Source organism: Silene latifolia, chromosome Y (genome assembly GCF_048544455.1).
Source record: "Silene latifolia isolate original U9 population chromosome Y, ASM4854445v1, whole genome shotgun sequence".
Classification (NCBI taxonomy): domain Eukaryota; kingdom Viridiplantae; phylum Streptophyta; class Magnoliopsida; order Caryophyllales; family Caryophyllaceae; genus Silene; species Silene latifolia.
This window is the reverse complement of record NC_133538.1, coordinates 157,029,662-157,042,249: the sequence shown is the minus strand read 5'-3', so window position 1 is coordinate 157,042,249 and position 12,588 is coordinate 157,029,662. Positions and strand designations below refer to the sequence as shown.

The 12,588-nt window shown below is 42.0% G+C and overlaps 1 protein-coding gene across 1 annotated transcript; it reads left to right on the top strand.

Annotated features, from left to right (window-relative positions):
• The first annotated feature begins 11,416 nt into the window (after positions 1 to 11,416).
• Positions 11,417 to 12,238, top strand: LOC141629245 (uncharacterized). Its single transcript, XM_074442275.1, has one exon. It carries the CDS (start codon positions 11,417 to 11,419, stop codon positions 12,236 to 12,238), a length of 822 nt encoding a protein of 273 aa, XP_074298376.1.
• Positions 12,239 to 12,588: the final 350 nt, after the last annotated feature.

Below are 12,588 nucleotides of genomic sequence, written 5' to 3'. Positions count from 1 at the left end.
AAGCAAACAAGCCCAAAGTTGACAACTAATGTGGCAAACCAATTGACAAAAAAATGAGAAAATCAAAGTACAGAAGCTACGAGAAAGAAAAAGAAGAGCACTGCAATGGAAACTCAACTCGATTGAGGATCAAATTCTATCTCTTGCCGTATCTTGTCTCACAAAATATATCTTATTTCTTGCAAATTCAATCCCGAATACTCCAAGAAATTGTCCTTGATCGAGTATAAATACCCGATTCCTTTGTAAGAATGGAGGAGAAGAAGGAAATACCCAAATATTATATAGAAATTGAGCATAACTGAGTGACGATTTGAGACTTAATTGGGTCGTGAGAGCAGTAAGAGACCGTACTCCGGCGTAGTCTTAGCACACGTTCGAGTAAGGGCGAGTTTGTGGCGGATCCTGAGGTGCGACAATCTGATGTTCCGACTACAAGTTCCGGGCAGTAATTAAGTTCTCTCTACCTCTCTTGTATTCAATTTATGGTTCATTTTCGTTGATTAATTTTAGTATTGGAAACCGTTGGATATTTATTGTTAATCTTTCAGTTATTTGTATCCGAAACTTTACTCGTTCTTAATTGAAAGTTGCAATTTCAGTTTATAATTTGTTATCTTATTATGGTCTGAGATTGTTAACTAAGCTAATTGTGTGATTATGGCTTAGTTCTTATCGCATAATCCGAGTAGCAGCTAGTTTAAATTGATCTCTGCGAATTGGGGTTAGTTTAAGTTAGGAGTAAAATCTGGTCAGTTAATCGTTCGGGTATTGACGACACTTAAACAGGTTAATTGGGTTAATGATATTTTCTTGGTTGAATAATGCTGCTAATTCGGTCTTTAGTAGGGTGTGACAAACTTACATCGGTCGGTTAGTTAAGAATTGATCTTGGCTTAGTTCAGGTCAATTGAAATCTAAGAGAAGATAGGGAATTCTTGTTACCTTGAATTCCGTAGTTAATCTATAAATAATCTGGAGATTTGACGTAAACAGTAATTGGTTGACATGCTAAGGGTGCTGTTTGGCCAAGCTTAAAAAGTGCTTTTTTAATTGAAAAAGTAGTAGCTTGGCCAAACATGGTAAATTAGAGAGTTTTAAAAGTGCTTTTGAGAAGTCAAAAACTGATTATTCACCCCCAAAAGGAGAAGTAGATATTTACTACTTTTACTTCTACTTTTTACATAAAGAACCAAATAAGCAAACAAAAGTTGTATTAAAATAGTTAGGCCAAGCATATAAATTTTGTGAGAAACCGCTTTTACAAAAGTATGGCCAAACAACTAAAACTTTTCCGAAAAGTAACTTGTAAATAAACTCCTTTTCAAAAAGAAAAGTCATTTTCCATAAGCAAGGCCAAACAGCACCAAGATTACCAGAAGAATAAGTGCTTAATGGGGTATTTTACTTCGGTCTTGCTTTAGTATTTGGTTCCGTTCGTCTAGTTACCTAATCACAATGAAAACCCCCCTAATCGTACATAATGTTAATAGCCGTAAATACGTAACTAATGGTATATATGTAAGTTAGTGAATAAAAGTACTCAATAGTTAATTAGTTTTTCCAGTCTCTCCGTGGGATCGACCCTACTTACCCTTTACTATGTTTATATTTTTGAGGTTAAGATAGGTTTATAAATTATTAATTTGTATACGCTAAACGACACGTATCAGTAGGGTTTCCCTACTCAGTTCCTATTTAATTGATTTGAGATTATGTTGTTTTGCGTACGATTGTTTGTCTGTTGATCATCGTTGGAGTGTTTGTGCGGTGTTGGTGTGGTGATAGTGTTGGTGTTGTGATGATTGTGGTGGAGTCACTTGTGGGAGTGGCTTCACACCCTAGTTCGCCCTCCGTGGAACCAGCCACGGGAGGGGATGTGCACATTAAGGGACAAGGATATCGCTCGTTGATGACCGGGATTTAGGTGGGGATTGGCTGCGGTCCCCCACTGGCGGCGAGGATTACCTGTTGCGATGGGTAATCTGGCAGGGCTACACACTTCGGTGTGTAGTCGGTTACTATGTGAGATCGGGAGACCGGAGGAGGAGGATGATCAGCTAGCTGCTTATTGTACCCTGTCTTACTTTAATTATTCAGTAACTGACCCCGTTGTTGCTTTGTAAAATCTGTGGTGATCCATTCGAGGATGGTGAGCAGATTGTGACAGGTGATGCAATCGTTTAGCTTTGGGGCAGTCATGGGGAGTCACCACACAAGCTTAGCTTCCACTGTCAAGAGTTTTAGTGTCTTTTGTAGTTGTTGATTTCATAACAGTATTTTGGTTTAAGTTTTCTTTGAGACGATGTAAACATTACTCTTTCGTACTTTAATAAATGTGTTTTGGATTGTTGCTTTTGATATACTAACCTCGGGCAACCGAGATGGTAACAGCCTTTCATGCTAGGGTAGTCCTTGGTAAGGTACCTTGGTATGAAGGGGTGTTACACCTTAGTTCTCTCAACTTCACATTCTCCACGTCATAAGTTACACCTTCACACTCATGGTTGATGTCAGCAAAGTGAGGTACCGATGGGAATATAGGGTGGTCAATGCTTAGGAATTGGTGATGTATAGTCGGTGAGGTGGTCATAAGAGTAGCTTCATAGTGTCCTTTAAACTCTTCCTACTCATCACTTTCTTCATCAAGGGATTTTTGGATGGTCTCCAATTGTCCCAATTGAGTTTTCAATTTTTGCCCATAATCCACAAGATCATTTAACAACTTATCCTTTGCTTTGGTTTCCTTTTGCACTTGCTTGAAGAATTGTTGTTGGTCTTGAAGCATTTGTAGTACCAAGGTTTACATGTGAGGATTTTGGTTGTTTTCATGTTGTTGTTGGGTATAAAATTGGTCAAGTGTGTGATTATGGAAAATTTCGTCTTGGAAGCTTTGTTATTGTAGATGGATAATTGGGTTTTGACATGAAAAGTTAGGATAAAGAATTGGCTTTCATTTTTGGAGTTTTGGCAATCATAAGTGTGAGTTTGCTCTTCAAATTCTCCATACCCATTCATCATGGCAAGGTACTCCTTGTGGGAAACCTTGCATCGTCATAGTTATCAAACTTAAACAAGAAAACTACACTAAAAGGTTAGTACGGTCTTGAGAAACAAAGACAAAAAGCACAAATTAAATAGACAAACAACAAGAGCTTAATCACTTAACACCTTCCTCGGCAACGACGCCATTTTTTATGTAGAGCGGGTCGTTGTTCACTAAATCAAACACATTTATAAATCCAACAAACAACTAGCAAGTGGTAAGTCGGAGTCGATCCACGAGACGGTGTGTTTTGGGTTCTAAGTCTATCTATTTTTGGTTCATGCAAGTATCACAATTGATTGGGGTTGTGTCTCATTAAATGAAATGTAAACTAACACGAATACCAAAAGTAGGAGATGTAAACAATTGATTTAAGACACTAGGGCGTCTTGGGTTCAAAGAGGCAACCAAATGACAAATCCAAAAAGTATGAGTTTAGTATTTGGTCAAGGTCATGGTAGAGTAGGGCCGGAACTTTTTGTCCTGCAGTCCATAGGTCAAGTCGGGTTAGCTTCTGGCGTACACCTGGTCTCCCTACTAATATAGTGCGGTCTAATAATCCCCGAGGCTTCCGATCTTACGGGCATTATTAAAAAGGTAGAGAATCATGCAAGGTTGTCAATCAAGCATTTCATCAAACATAACATGTGCACTAGACTAGAACTTACACCAACAAATTTAATCAACCAAATAAGTCATAAGATATAGATCTACCCTTCAATTGTTCCCCTAATTCCCCAATAACCCTAGCTAAGAGATTACTCACTACACATCATGATTATTATGCTAACAATAGTATCAAACATCATTACACAAATGAACATGATGACAAAACAAATAGTAAATAACTTAATGAAAGATGGACAAGTAAGAAAAAGGGGATTTAGAAGTAATACCAACTAAATGAACAATGAAATGAAAGAAATCTTAATTAAAGATGAAGACTTGTCACTAATTTTCAGTACAAAACCCAAGGAGATCCAAGAACAAGGCTAGATCTAGAAGTAATTGAAGAGTAATTAAGGAAAGATTACATTAATTGTGGAAAGATTAAGTATAATCTACTCGTAATCTCTACTAAGGAAGCCTAATTCTCTCCCCAAGGAGGCATAACCCTAGAATTATTACAATTAGGGTATATATAGTAGCTATAAGATTAAGGGCTAGAGGGTCATTATACTTGAAGTTCGAGGACGGAGAAATCAGCGCCCCACCCGAGTTGGCCAAGAGCTCGCCCGGGTTGGGTATAAAAGACCTGAGGTCTGCCTGGGAACCAACTCGGGTTGGGGTGGTGCTCACCCGAGTTGGAGGTCAACTCGCCCGGGTCATGGGACAGCTCGCCCGAGTTGTGGCTGTAAATGCCCTCTTCTTCAATTGGTGCCCCAAAACCCGTGGGGGATGTCCCTAGGTCGTGGGGCACGGCTTCTTTTGCCTTATATCTTTGCTACGTGTCTCTGGTTTCCGTCTCCTCTCCATGCTTGGTCATCAATACTATAAATTTAGCTCCTATTTGCTCCATTTATGCACGATTTTCGCCTAATTTTCTTCCTTTCCTAACAATTGGTCAAAATCTTATAGAAAATCAAATAGGAAGCTAAAGACGCCGAAATGACCCTAATAAGTGCAAATAAGTATGGAAAACGAGGTCTAAAATAGGGTTAAAAGTGCGCTAAAATGAACCACGTCACGTATTCCGGGTCAGTGTTCTCCACTCGTTAGCAATATGGGCATGCATTTTTACCGACGGCGCGAGGTAACCAAATCTCATCAACGAACTTCTTCTTATCCTCATTGAAAGCTGAAACATGACCTACGAAATAAATATGTAAGTAGAAAATACACAAACAAATAAGAACCAGGCAAATGAGATCAAATGCAAATTCAATAATGAAAAATAATAAGCTGCAAAAAGTACATAACGTTTTAAAAAATTGAACATGGAACTAAGGCATAACATATAAATTGAAAGTTTTCGTTCCAATTTATATAAGGATCGCACAACTATGCATTTTACATTTTTTGTATTTAATTTATGATGTTTGAGCTTGTAGGCACGGAAAATTTATTAATGTGCCGAATAAATAAAATAAATTAATTATTTTGAGTTAATACCAAATTTTAATTTAATTTAATTATTTTGTCCCGATTAAATGAAATATGGGCCGATTCGGATTACAAAAGGAGTTGTTCGGATCAATAAACCCAGAAAGAATCAAATTTGGGCCAAGGTTGCTTATAAACCCACAAATGGGCATGTGACCATCAAAGTCCAACAAGGGGATTTGAAACTCTATAAATAGAGCTCTTCTCATTCATTCAAGGGGTTGGAAATTCATAATTGCAAAGGAAATTTGGAGAGAACAAGGTACAAATTCCTACAAATCCTCTCTGTCAAGATCATTGCAAGCAGTCAACAAGCACATCAAATCGTGCCGCCTGCGTTGAAGATTCAATCACAAGTTCAAACCTTCAAGAGAGATTCAAGTCATCGCGACCCTCTCAAGAAATCAAAATTTACATCGCGCGTAGAGCAATTAAATTTGTCTACACGCGCACCCCTCACGTGTACCCCGTACACGTACCCCTTACGGCATATTAGAATCAGAGGATACATTAGAGATTGTACACGTACTTTTGATATTTATTAATAAAATATAATTGTTTCCTTGTTTTGTATTTGATTATCGCAATACAAAATTTCTTTCATTACAAATTTTGGTGAACCCGACGTGAAAATCTTTACCTCTCATCTCTCTCTTTGTTTTATTCAAGCCTACCAAAACAAGAAGATGTCTACTAAGCAAAGCATCTCCTCTAGTCCATCCAAGAAGACCTACGCGAGATATCTGCGGGGTACCCCCATTCTTTGCTACCTCCCGCTACGCGATCGGTTAGCATCTCCACAAGAGGAATGGCAAAGAAGGCTGCTGTCATGTCAATCTGCTTCTTTGCCGTCTACGCTCGCACACGTCCCAACTAGGCGCGCAAGTTCTCTCTGTCGCCTCCATAGCCGCTGCTGCTGCTACGAGCGCTCTGGCTGCCTCTTCTCCTTCACGCGAGGAGACTAGAAGTGTTAAGGTTGACAAGAAGGCTTCTCCATGCAAACCCAAAGCGTCGCAAAAAGAAGAAAGAAACCTCAACTCCTAACGTTGCTTGGTCATGGTGATAAGTGGCGATACTCTTGAGGATCGAATGCAGAAAATGAACGATCTCCTTGAAAAGATGATGAAGGAGAGTGAAGAAAAGAACAAGAAAATTGATGAGCTCCAAAAAGAGGTGGTGGCACTCCGTGACAGGAAGGTCGAGAGCGAGCATGGTGACACCGATAGGGATGTTGATAGCGATAGAGAAGTTGGCGAGGATAGGGAAAAGCCAAAGAATGAGATCAGCAACTTCACCTGAAGAGAAGCTGCAGGAGTTAATAGCCAAGACGATCAAGTGTCAGTTGGATGATAGCTCGACAAGTAGTGGACGCTACATCAAGCCTTACACTAAGAGGATTGACGGTCTGCGCATGCCATCGGCTATCGGCCTCCAAAATTTCAACGATTCGACGGGAAGGGGAACCCAAAGCAACACATCGCCCACTTCGTCGAGACATGCAACAATCTTTGGAAAGAAGGTGATCGTTTGGTGAAGCGATTCGTTCGTTCGCTCAAAGGGATCGCGTTCGACTGGTACACGATCTGGACTCGAGTCAATTGACAACCGGGTCACATGGAAGATGAATTCCTCAACAGATTCTACTGACACCAGGACGTGTCGTCAGCATGAGCGAATTGACAAAGACATCTCAATGGCAAGATGAGCCTGTCGTCGATTACATCAACAAGTGGCGTGCGCTGAGTCTGGAATGTAAGGATCGCTTAAGTGAAGCGTCAGCAGTTGAAATGTGCGTCAACGGGATGAAATGGGACATTCTTTACATCCTGAAAGGGATCATGCCAAAGAGCTTCCAAGACCTGGCTACCCGCGCCCATGACATGGAGATCACAATCAAAGAACATGGTAGTGCTCGACCAAGTTCTTCTAAGGTGCCAAGTGAAAAGAAGGAGTTCAAGAAAACTGATAAGAACTCCAAATCATCGACAAAGGAAACAATGGTCGTCGAAACCAGCAGTGCACCTGTCAAAATCTCGTCAAAACCTAAGTATGAAAAGAAGAAAGAGTCATTCTCTTACAACTACCAACGAGACAAGCCTACATTGAAAGAGTTGCAGGCTAAGAAATATCCATTCCCAGATTCGACTTGTCGGAATGCTTGATGACCTCTTGGAAAAGAAGGTTATACAATTGCGAGTCAAGCGCCCGAGCAAGCAAACAAGACAAACGATCCTAATTACTGTCGTTATCATAGGCTGGTGAGTCATCCTATTGAAAAGTGTATAACACTCAAGGAGAAGATCATGCAGCTCTCCAAGGAAGGGAAGATCATTCTTGACTTGGAGGACACAGTAACCACAAATCAAACTACGTAGTCTGGAGCAACTTGACGAGCCGATTATACGGCAAGGACAATGTGTCTATATGTTGCGATTCGGAAGTTTTGAGCTGTGGCATTACAGATCCAAGGGTCATTGTCGTCGCTACCTCCAATGTCATTGGAAGAAAAACTACCTCCTCAGAATAAGAATGAGGAAAAGAAGCATGAAGATGACGATGAAGGTTGGACTTTGGTTACGCGCAAGAAGTCAAAGAAACAAACAAGACAGATAGCGCAACCTGTTCACCGTCGAAGAAAACAATCAAAGAAGACTAAACCTCGCAAGACGAAGGGAAAGAAAAAGCCCAAAACAGTGATCAAACCACATGTCTTGCCTATCGATGTACTTGAGCAAGAACCACCGAGTCCCGTCACCTTAAAAGAATTCTTCCCACAAGACTTCTTAAACAAGGTTACCGTATGCACCGTCTCAGCTACGGAAGGTGGTGATGATAAAAAGAATATAGAGGAAGGAGGCCCAGATGATGCGGTATTGGCTGTGATTTGCATTCGAAAAGGAGAACGAAATAGTGGCTGCTCTTGACGCCCTTCCTACAAACATGGGATGGAAGCAAATCTTTCATCTACCTAAAGAGAAGCGTCAACTGATAATTCAAGGACTTGAGAAGCCCGAGCTGTATGCAGGCAAGATGAAAGAAAAAATTGAGCCTCTTGAGCAATCAACTGGATGTGTCTCCTGCAACGCAGCCTTGAGTTTTTCAGATGAGGATTTACTTCTTGGATCCAAACCTCACAACAGGCCACTTTATGTGTCCGGGTACATCCGGGGGCAAAAGGTCAAGCGCATCTTAATAGATGGAGGATCAGGAGTCAATCTCATGCCAAAAACAACCATGAACGAATTAGGGATCACGATGGACGAACTCTCCAGTAGCCGAACAATGATTCATGGTTTCAACTTGAATGGGGAGCGCGCAGTTGGTATGATCCGCGTGAACCTTACCATGGGTGATCTTTCTTCTGACACATTATTCCATGTCATGGATGGCAAGACATCGTTCAAACTATTGCTGGGACGACCTTGGAAGCACGAAAACGGAGTTGTCGCCTCAACCCTCCATCAATGCTTGAAATATTATCGTGGTGGTGAAAGGAAGATAGACGGAGACGCCAAACCCTTCTCTAAGGTCGACTCTTTCTTGCGATGCAAAATTCTTTGAAGAGAATGGTACTTCCGGTGAGTTCATGCCAACCACCATCTCTTCAACGGGAAAAGGAGGTAAGCGGGAAAAGAACATCATCAAAGAAGATGAAGCTGCAAGTCCTGCTAAAGAAAATTATGTTAAGAAAGATGTAGACAAGGTCAACAAAACAGCTACTCCTGTTGCGTCACCTAAGAAGCAAGAGACGCCGCAGAAAACTACACCACCAGTATTACGATACATCCCAAAATCTCGCCGCAAAGATGGAGAGAGTCCTTTTGCAGAGTGTCTAACACCAAAGATAGAGCCTAAGGATAAAAAATCAAGTCTGGTGTTCAAGCAGGAATGGGTGGCCAAAGTCGTTACACCTCTACCAAGTTCATCTCAAATGAAGATTGTGAGACCTCCTCCGAATGGTTTCGTCTGTTCATCCAGTCAATCATCAAGTGAGGAAAATAAGGGGATATTTGATTCCAATGCTTACAAGCTACTTGCGAAGGCTGGATATGACTTTACAAATCCGACTCCTCTCGGCAAAGTTATAGAAGTTGAGCCGTACGGTCTTAACAAAGCGCAACATGAAGTGTTCAAGCAAGATGGGAACTTCATGGTGACCAGGGCCGGCCTCGAATATGAGTCTCTGCGCCTCGAAGATTGGTGCTCGTAGAAAAGGGGCTTGCATCTTCTCAAAGACATCACAAGTAGAAGAGGTCGAAGAAAATGAAGAAGGAGAGGAAAAGATGCATCCATCTTGGTCTTCGATCGAATAAGTCCACCCGCAGAGAAGTGTCGTCCTTCTATATTTACAAGGTTAGGGAGACCAAATTCTTCAACCAAACACATTTCTGTCTTTGCTAGGCTTGGCAATCAAGGAGAAAGTAAGGTCAAAGTGTCAACACCTTCGTTGCGCATAAACAAAAAGGGCGCAATACATGAACGCAGGTGTTCCATCAAAAACGATCTTGATCGACTAGGGGCTCTCAAGAGGAATAGTGGTGAGGGTCGTCCTCTCTCAACTTTTGCAACACAAAATGAAGAAGAAGTAAGAGTAAGCGATGATTTGAGAAGCGCAATACCATCTCGCATGAAGCGTATGCAAGTAGTGGATATCATCCAGCATGAGCCACTCAAAGCAAGGAGGCGCATACTAGTTCTCACAGGCGGTCAAAAAATGTTGAGCCTATTCCTTCCTCTTCACGTCCCTACGATGTAAAGAAGCCAGGAGATTTAGAAGTTACAACGTCGTCATATCATATCACAGTAGAAGAGATACCTGACGAGAATGAAGAAGTTGAGGCCGATGAGGCCCCGAAAACACTTGAAGACGGGGGCAATCGTTGTGGATGAACTCAAGGAACTCAATTTGGGAACTACGAAGATCCTCGCCCCATTTATGTCGGTGCTTTCTTTGACTAAGGAAGAAGAAGAGGAGTACTACAAGTTGTTGGTCGAGTACAAAGATGTCTTCGCTTGGAGCTATAAGGAGATGCCTGGACTCGGCCTAAAAATTGCAGTTCATCGTCTAGCAATCAAGAAAGGCACCAATCCCAAAAAGCAACCTCAACGTCGTTTTGTAGGAGCTTGTACCGAAATTGAAAAGGAAGTCAATAAACTCATTGAAGCGGGTTTCATTCGAGAAGTCAAATATTCTACCTGGATAGCAAACATTGTCCCGATCGAAAGAAGAATGGACAAGCTGCGCATATGTGTCGACTTGAGAGACCTTAATGATGCATGCCCGAAGGATGACTTCCCTTTGCGATTCTGAGTTGATGATTGACGCAACCACTGGTCATGAAGCCCTCTCATTCATGGATTGTCTTGCTGGTTACAATCAAATACATATGGCACCGAAGATCAAGAAGCAACGGGTTTCGAACCCCAAAAGGGATCTTCGCTACACGATCATGCCGTTTGGATTGAAGAATGCGGGCGCTACGTACCAACGCGCAATGCAAAAGATCTTTGATGATATGCTGCATAAAATAATAGAGTGTTATGTTGATGACGTGGTTGTCAAATCAAAGAAAAGAGAAGACCATATCAAAGACCTTCGAACCGTCTTTGAAAGACTTAGAAAATGTCAACTCAAGATGAATCCACTCAAGTGTGTGTTCGGTGTCACAGCTGGGAAGTTCTTGGGGTTTGTGGTTAGGCATAGAGGCATTGAAATTGACCAAACAAAAATTAAAGCCATCAACGAAATGCTGGAACCAAAGACGTTAAAAGAGTTGCGCGGATTGCAAGGACGTTTGGCATACATTCGAAGGTTCATATCTAACCTAGCGGGGCGTTGCCAACCATTCAGCCATCGATGAAAAAGGATGCTCCATTCCAATGGGATGAAAAATGAAAAAATGCTTTTGATAGCATCAAGAAGTACTTGGCCGTGCACCGTCTTTGGGGGCACCAATTCGGGAAAGCCACTTGTCCTCTACATCGCAAAGACAAGAACGCTCTTGGGGGCAATGTGTGCTCAAGAAATTGAAGACCGTAAGGAGAGAGCACTCTATTACTTGAGTCGTACCTTGGTTGGAGCTGAGTTGAATTACTTGCCCATAGAGAAGATATGTCTTGCTTTGGTGTTCGCCATCCAGAAGTTGAGGCACTACATGCAGGCGCATACCATACACGTGGTCTCAAAAGCTGATCCAATCAAGTACATACTCTCAAGACCAGTCTTGTCTGGAAGACTTGCGAAATGGGCAATGTTACTTAAGCAGTATGACTTGGTGTTCGTGCCTCAAAAGGCTGTCAAAGGTCAAGCTATCGCCGACTTCTTTCTTTGATCATCCAGTGCCAGCAGAGTGGGAAATTTCAGATGACCTCCCAGGAGAAGAAATTTTCTATGTGGACGTCCTACCTCCATGGCAAATGTACTTTGATGGTGCTGCAAGGAAGGACGGAGCTGGAGCCGGAGTTGTATTCGTAACTCCACAAAATCATCTCATGCCATACTCCTTTACGCTCACTCAGTTGTGCTCAAATAATATGGCAGAATACCAAGCTCTCATACTCGGCCTCCAAATGGCGATCGAAATAGGTGTTAGAGATATGGACATATACGGCGACTCGAAGCTGGTGGTCAACCAAGTCCTTGGTGAATATGAAGTAAAAAAGGAAGACTTGATTCCCTACCATCAACGGGCATTACAACTGTTGAATCAACTTGAGGACATCCATGTTGGTCATGTGCCAAGGAGTGCCAATAAGTTGGCTGACGCGCTTGCTAATCTTGCAGCCACTTTGGCACTGGGGGCAGAAGAGTCTATGCAAGTCCCAGTCTGCAATCGTTGGGTAGTATCATTGCTTGAAGAAGAGGAAAACGTAGATACAACCAACATGATATGCGTCTACACAGTTGATGAAGATGACTGGCGTCAACCTATCATTGATTTTTTGGACCACCAAAAACTACCCGATGATCCCAGACACAAGGTAGAAATACGTCGACGTGCTCCAAAGTTCATTCACTATAAAGGGACACTCTACAGACGTTCTTTCTCAGGCCAATGGTTGAGGTGTCTAAGCAAGGAAGCTCTTTGAAGTAATGCATGAAGCTCATTCTGGCATTTGTGGTGCTCATCAATCTGGGCCTAAACTTCATGATCGCGTAAAGAGAATGGGGTATTACTGGCCAACCATGGTGCAAGATTGTATGGACTTTGCGAAAAAATGTGAACCCTGTCAGTTCTACGCAAACTTCATACACCAACCGCCGGGAGCCGTTGCATCCCTTTTGTTTCTTCATGGCCCTTTGAAGCTTGGGGACTTGATGTTGTGGGACCTCTTACTCCAAAGGCCTCAAATGGACACGAGTATATCCTCGCTGCCACTGACTACTTCTCAAAATGGGCAGAAGCCATCACACTACGGGAAGTGAAGAAAGAAAATGT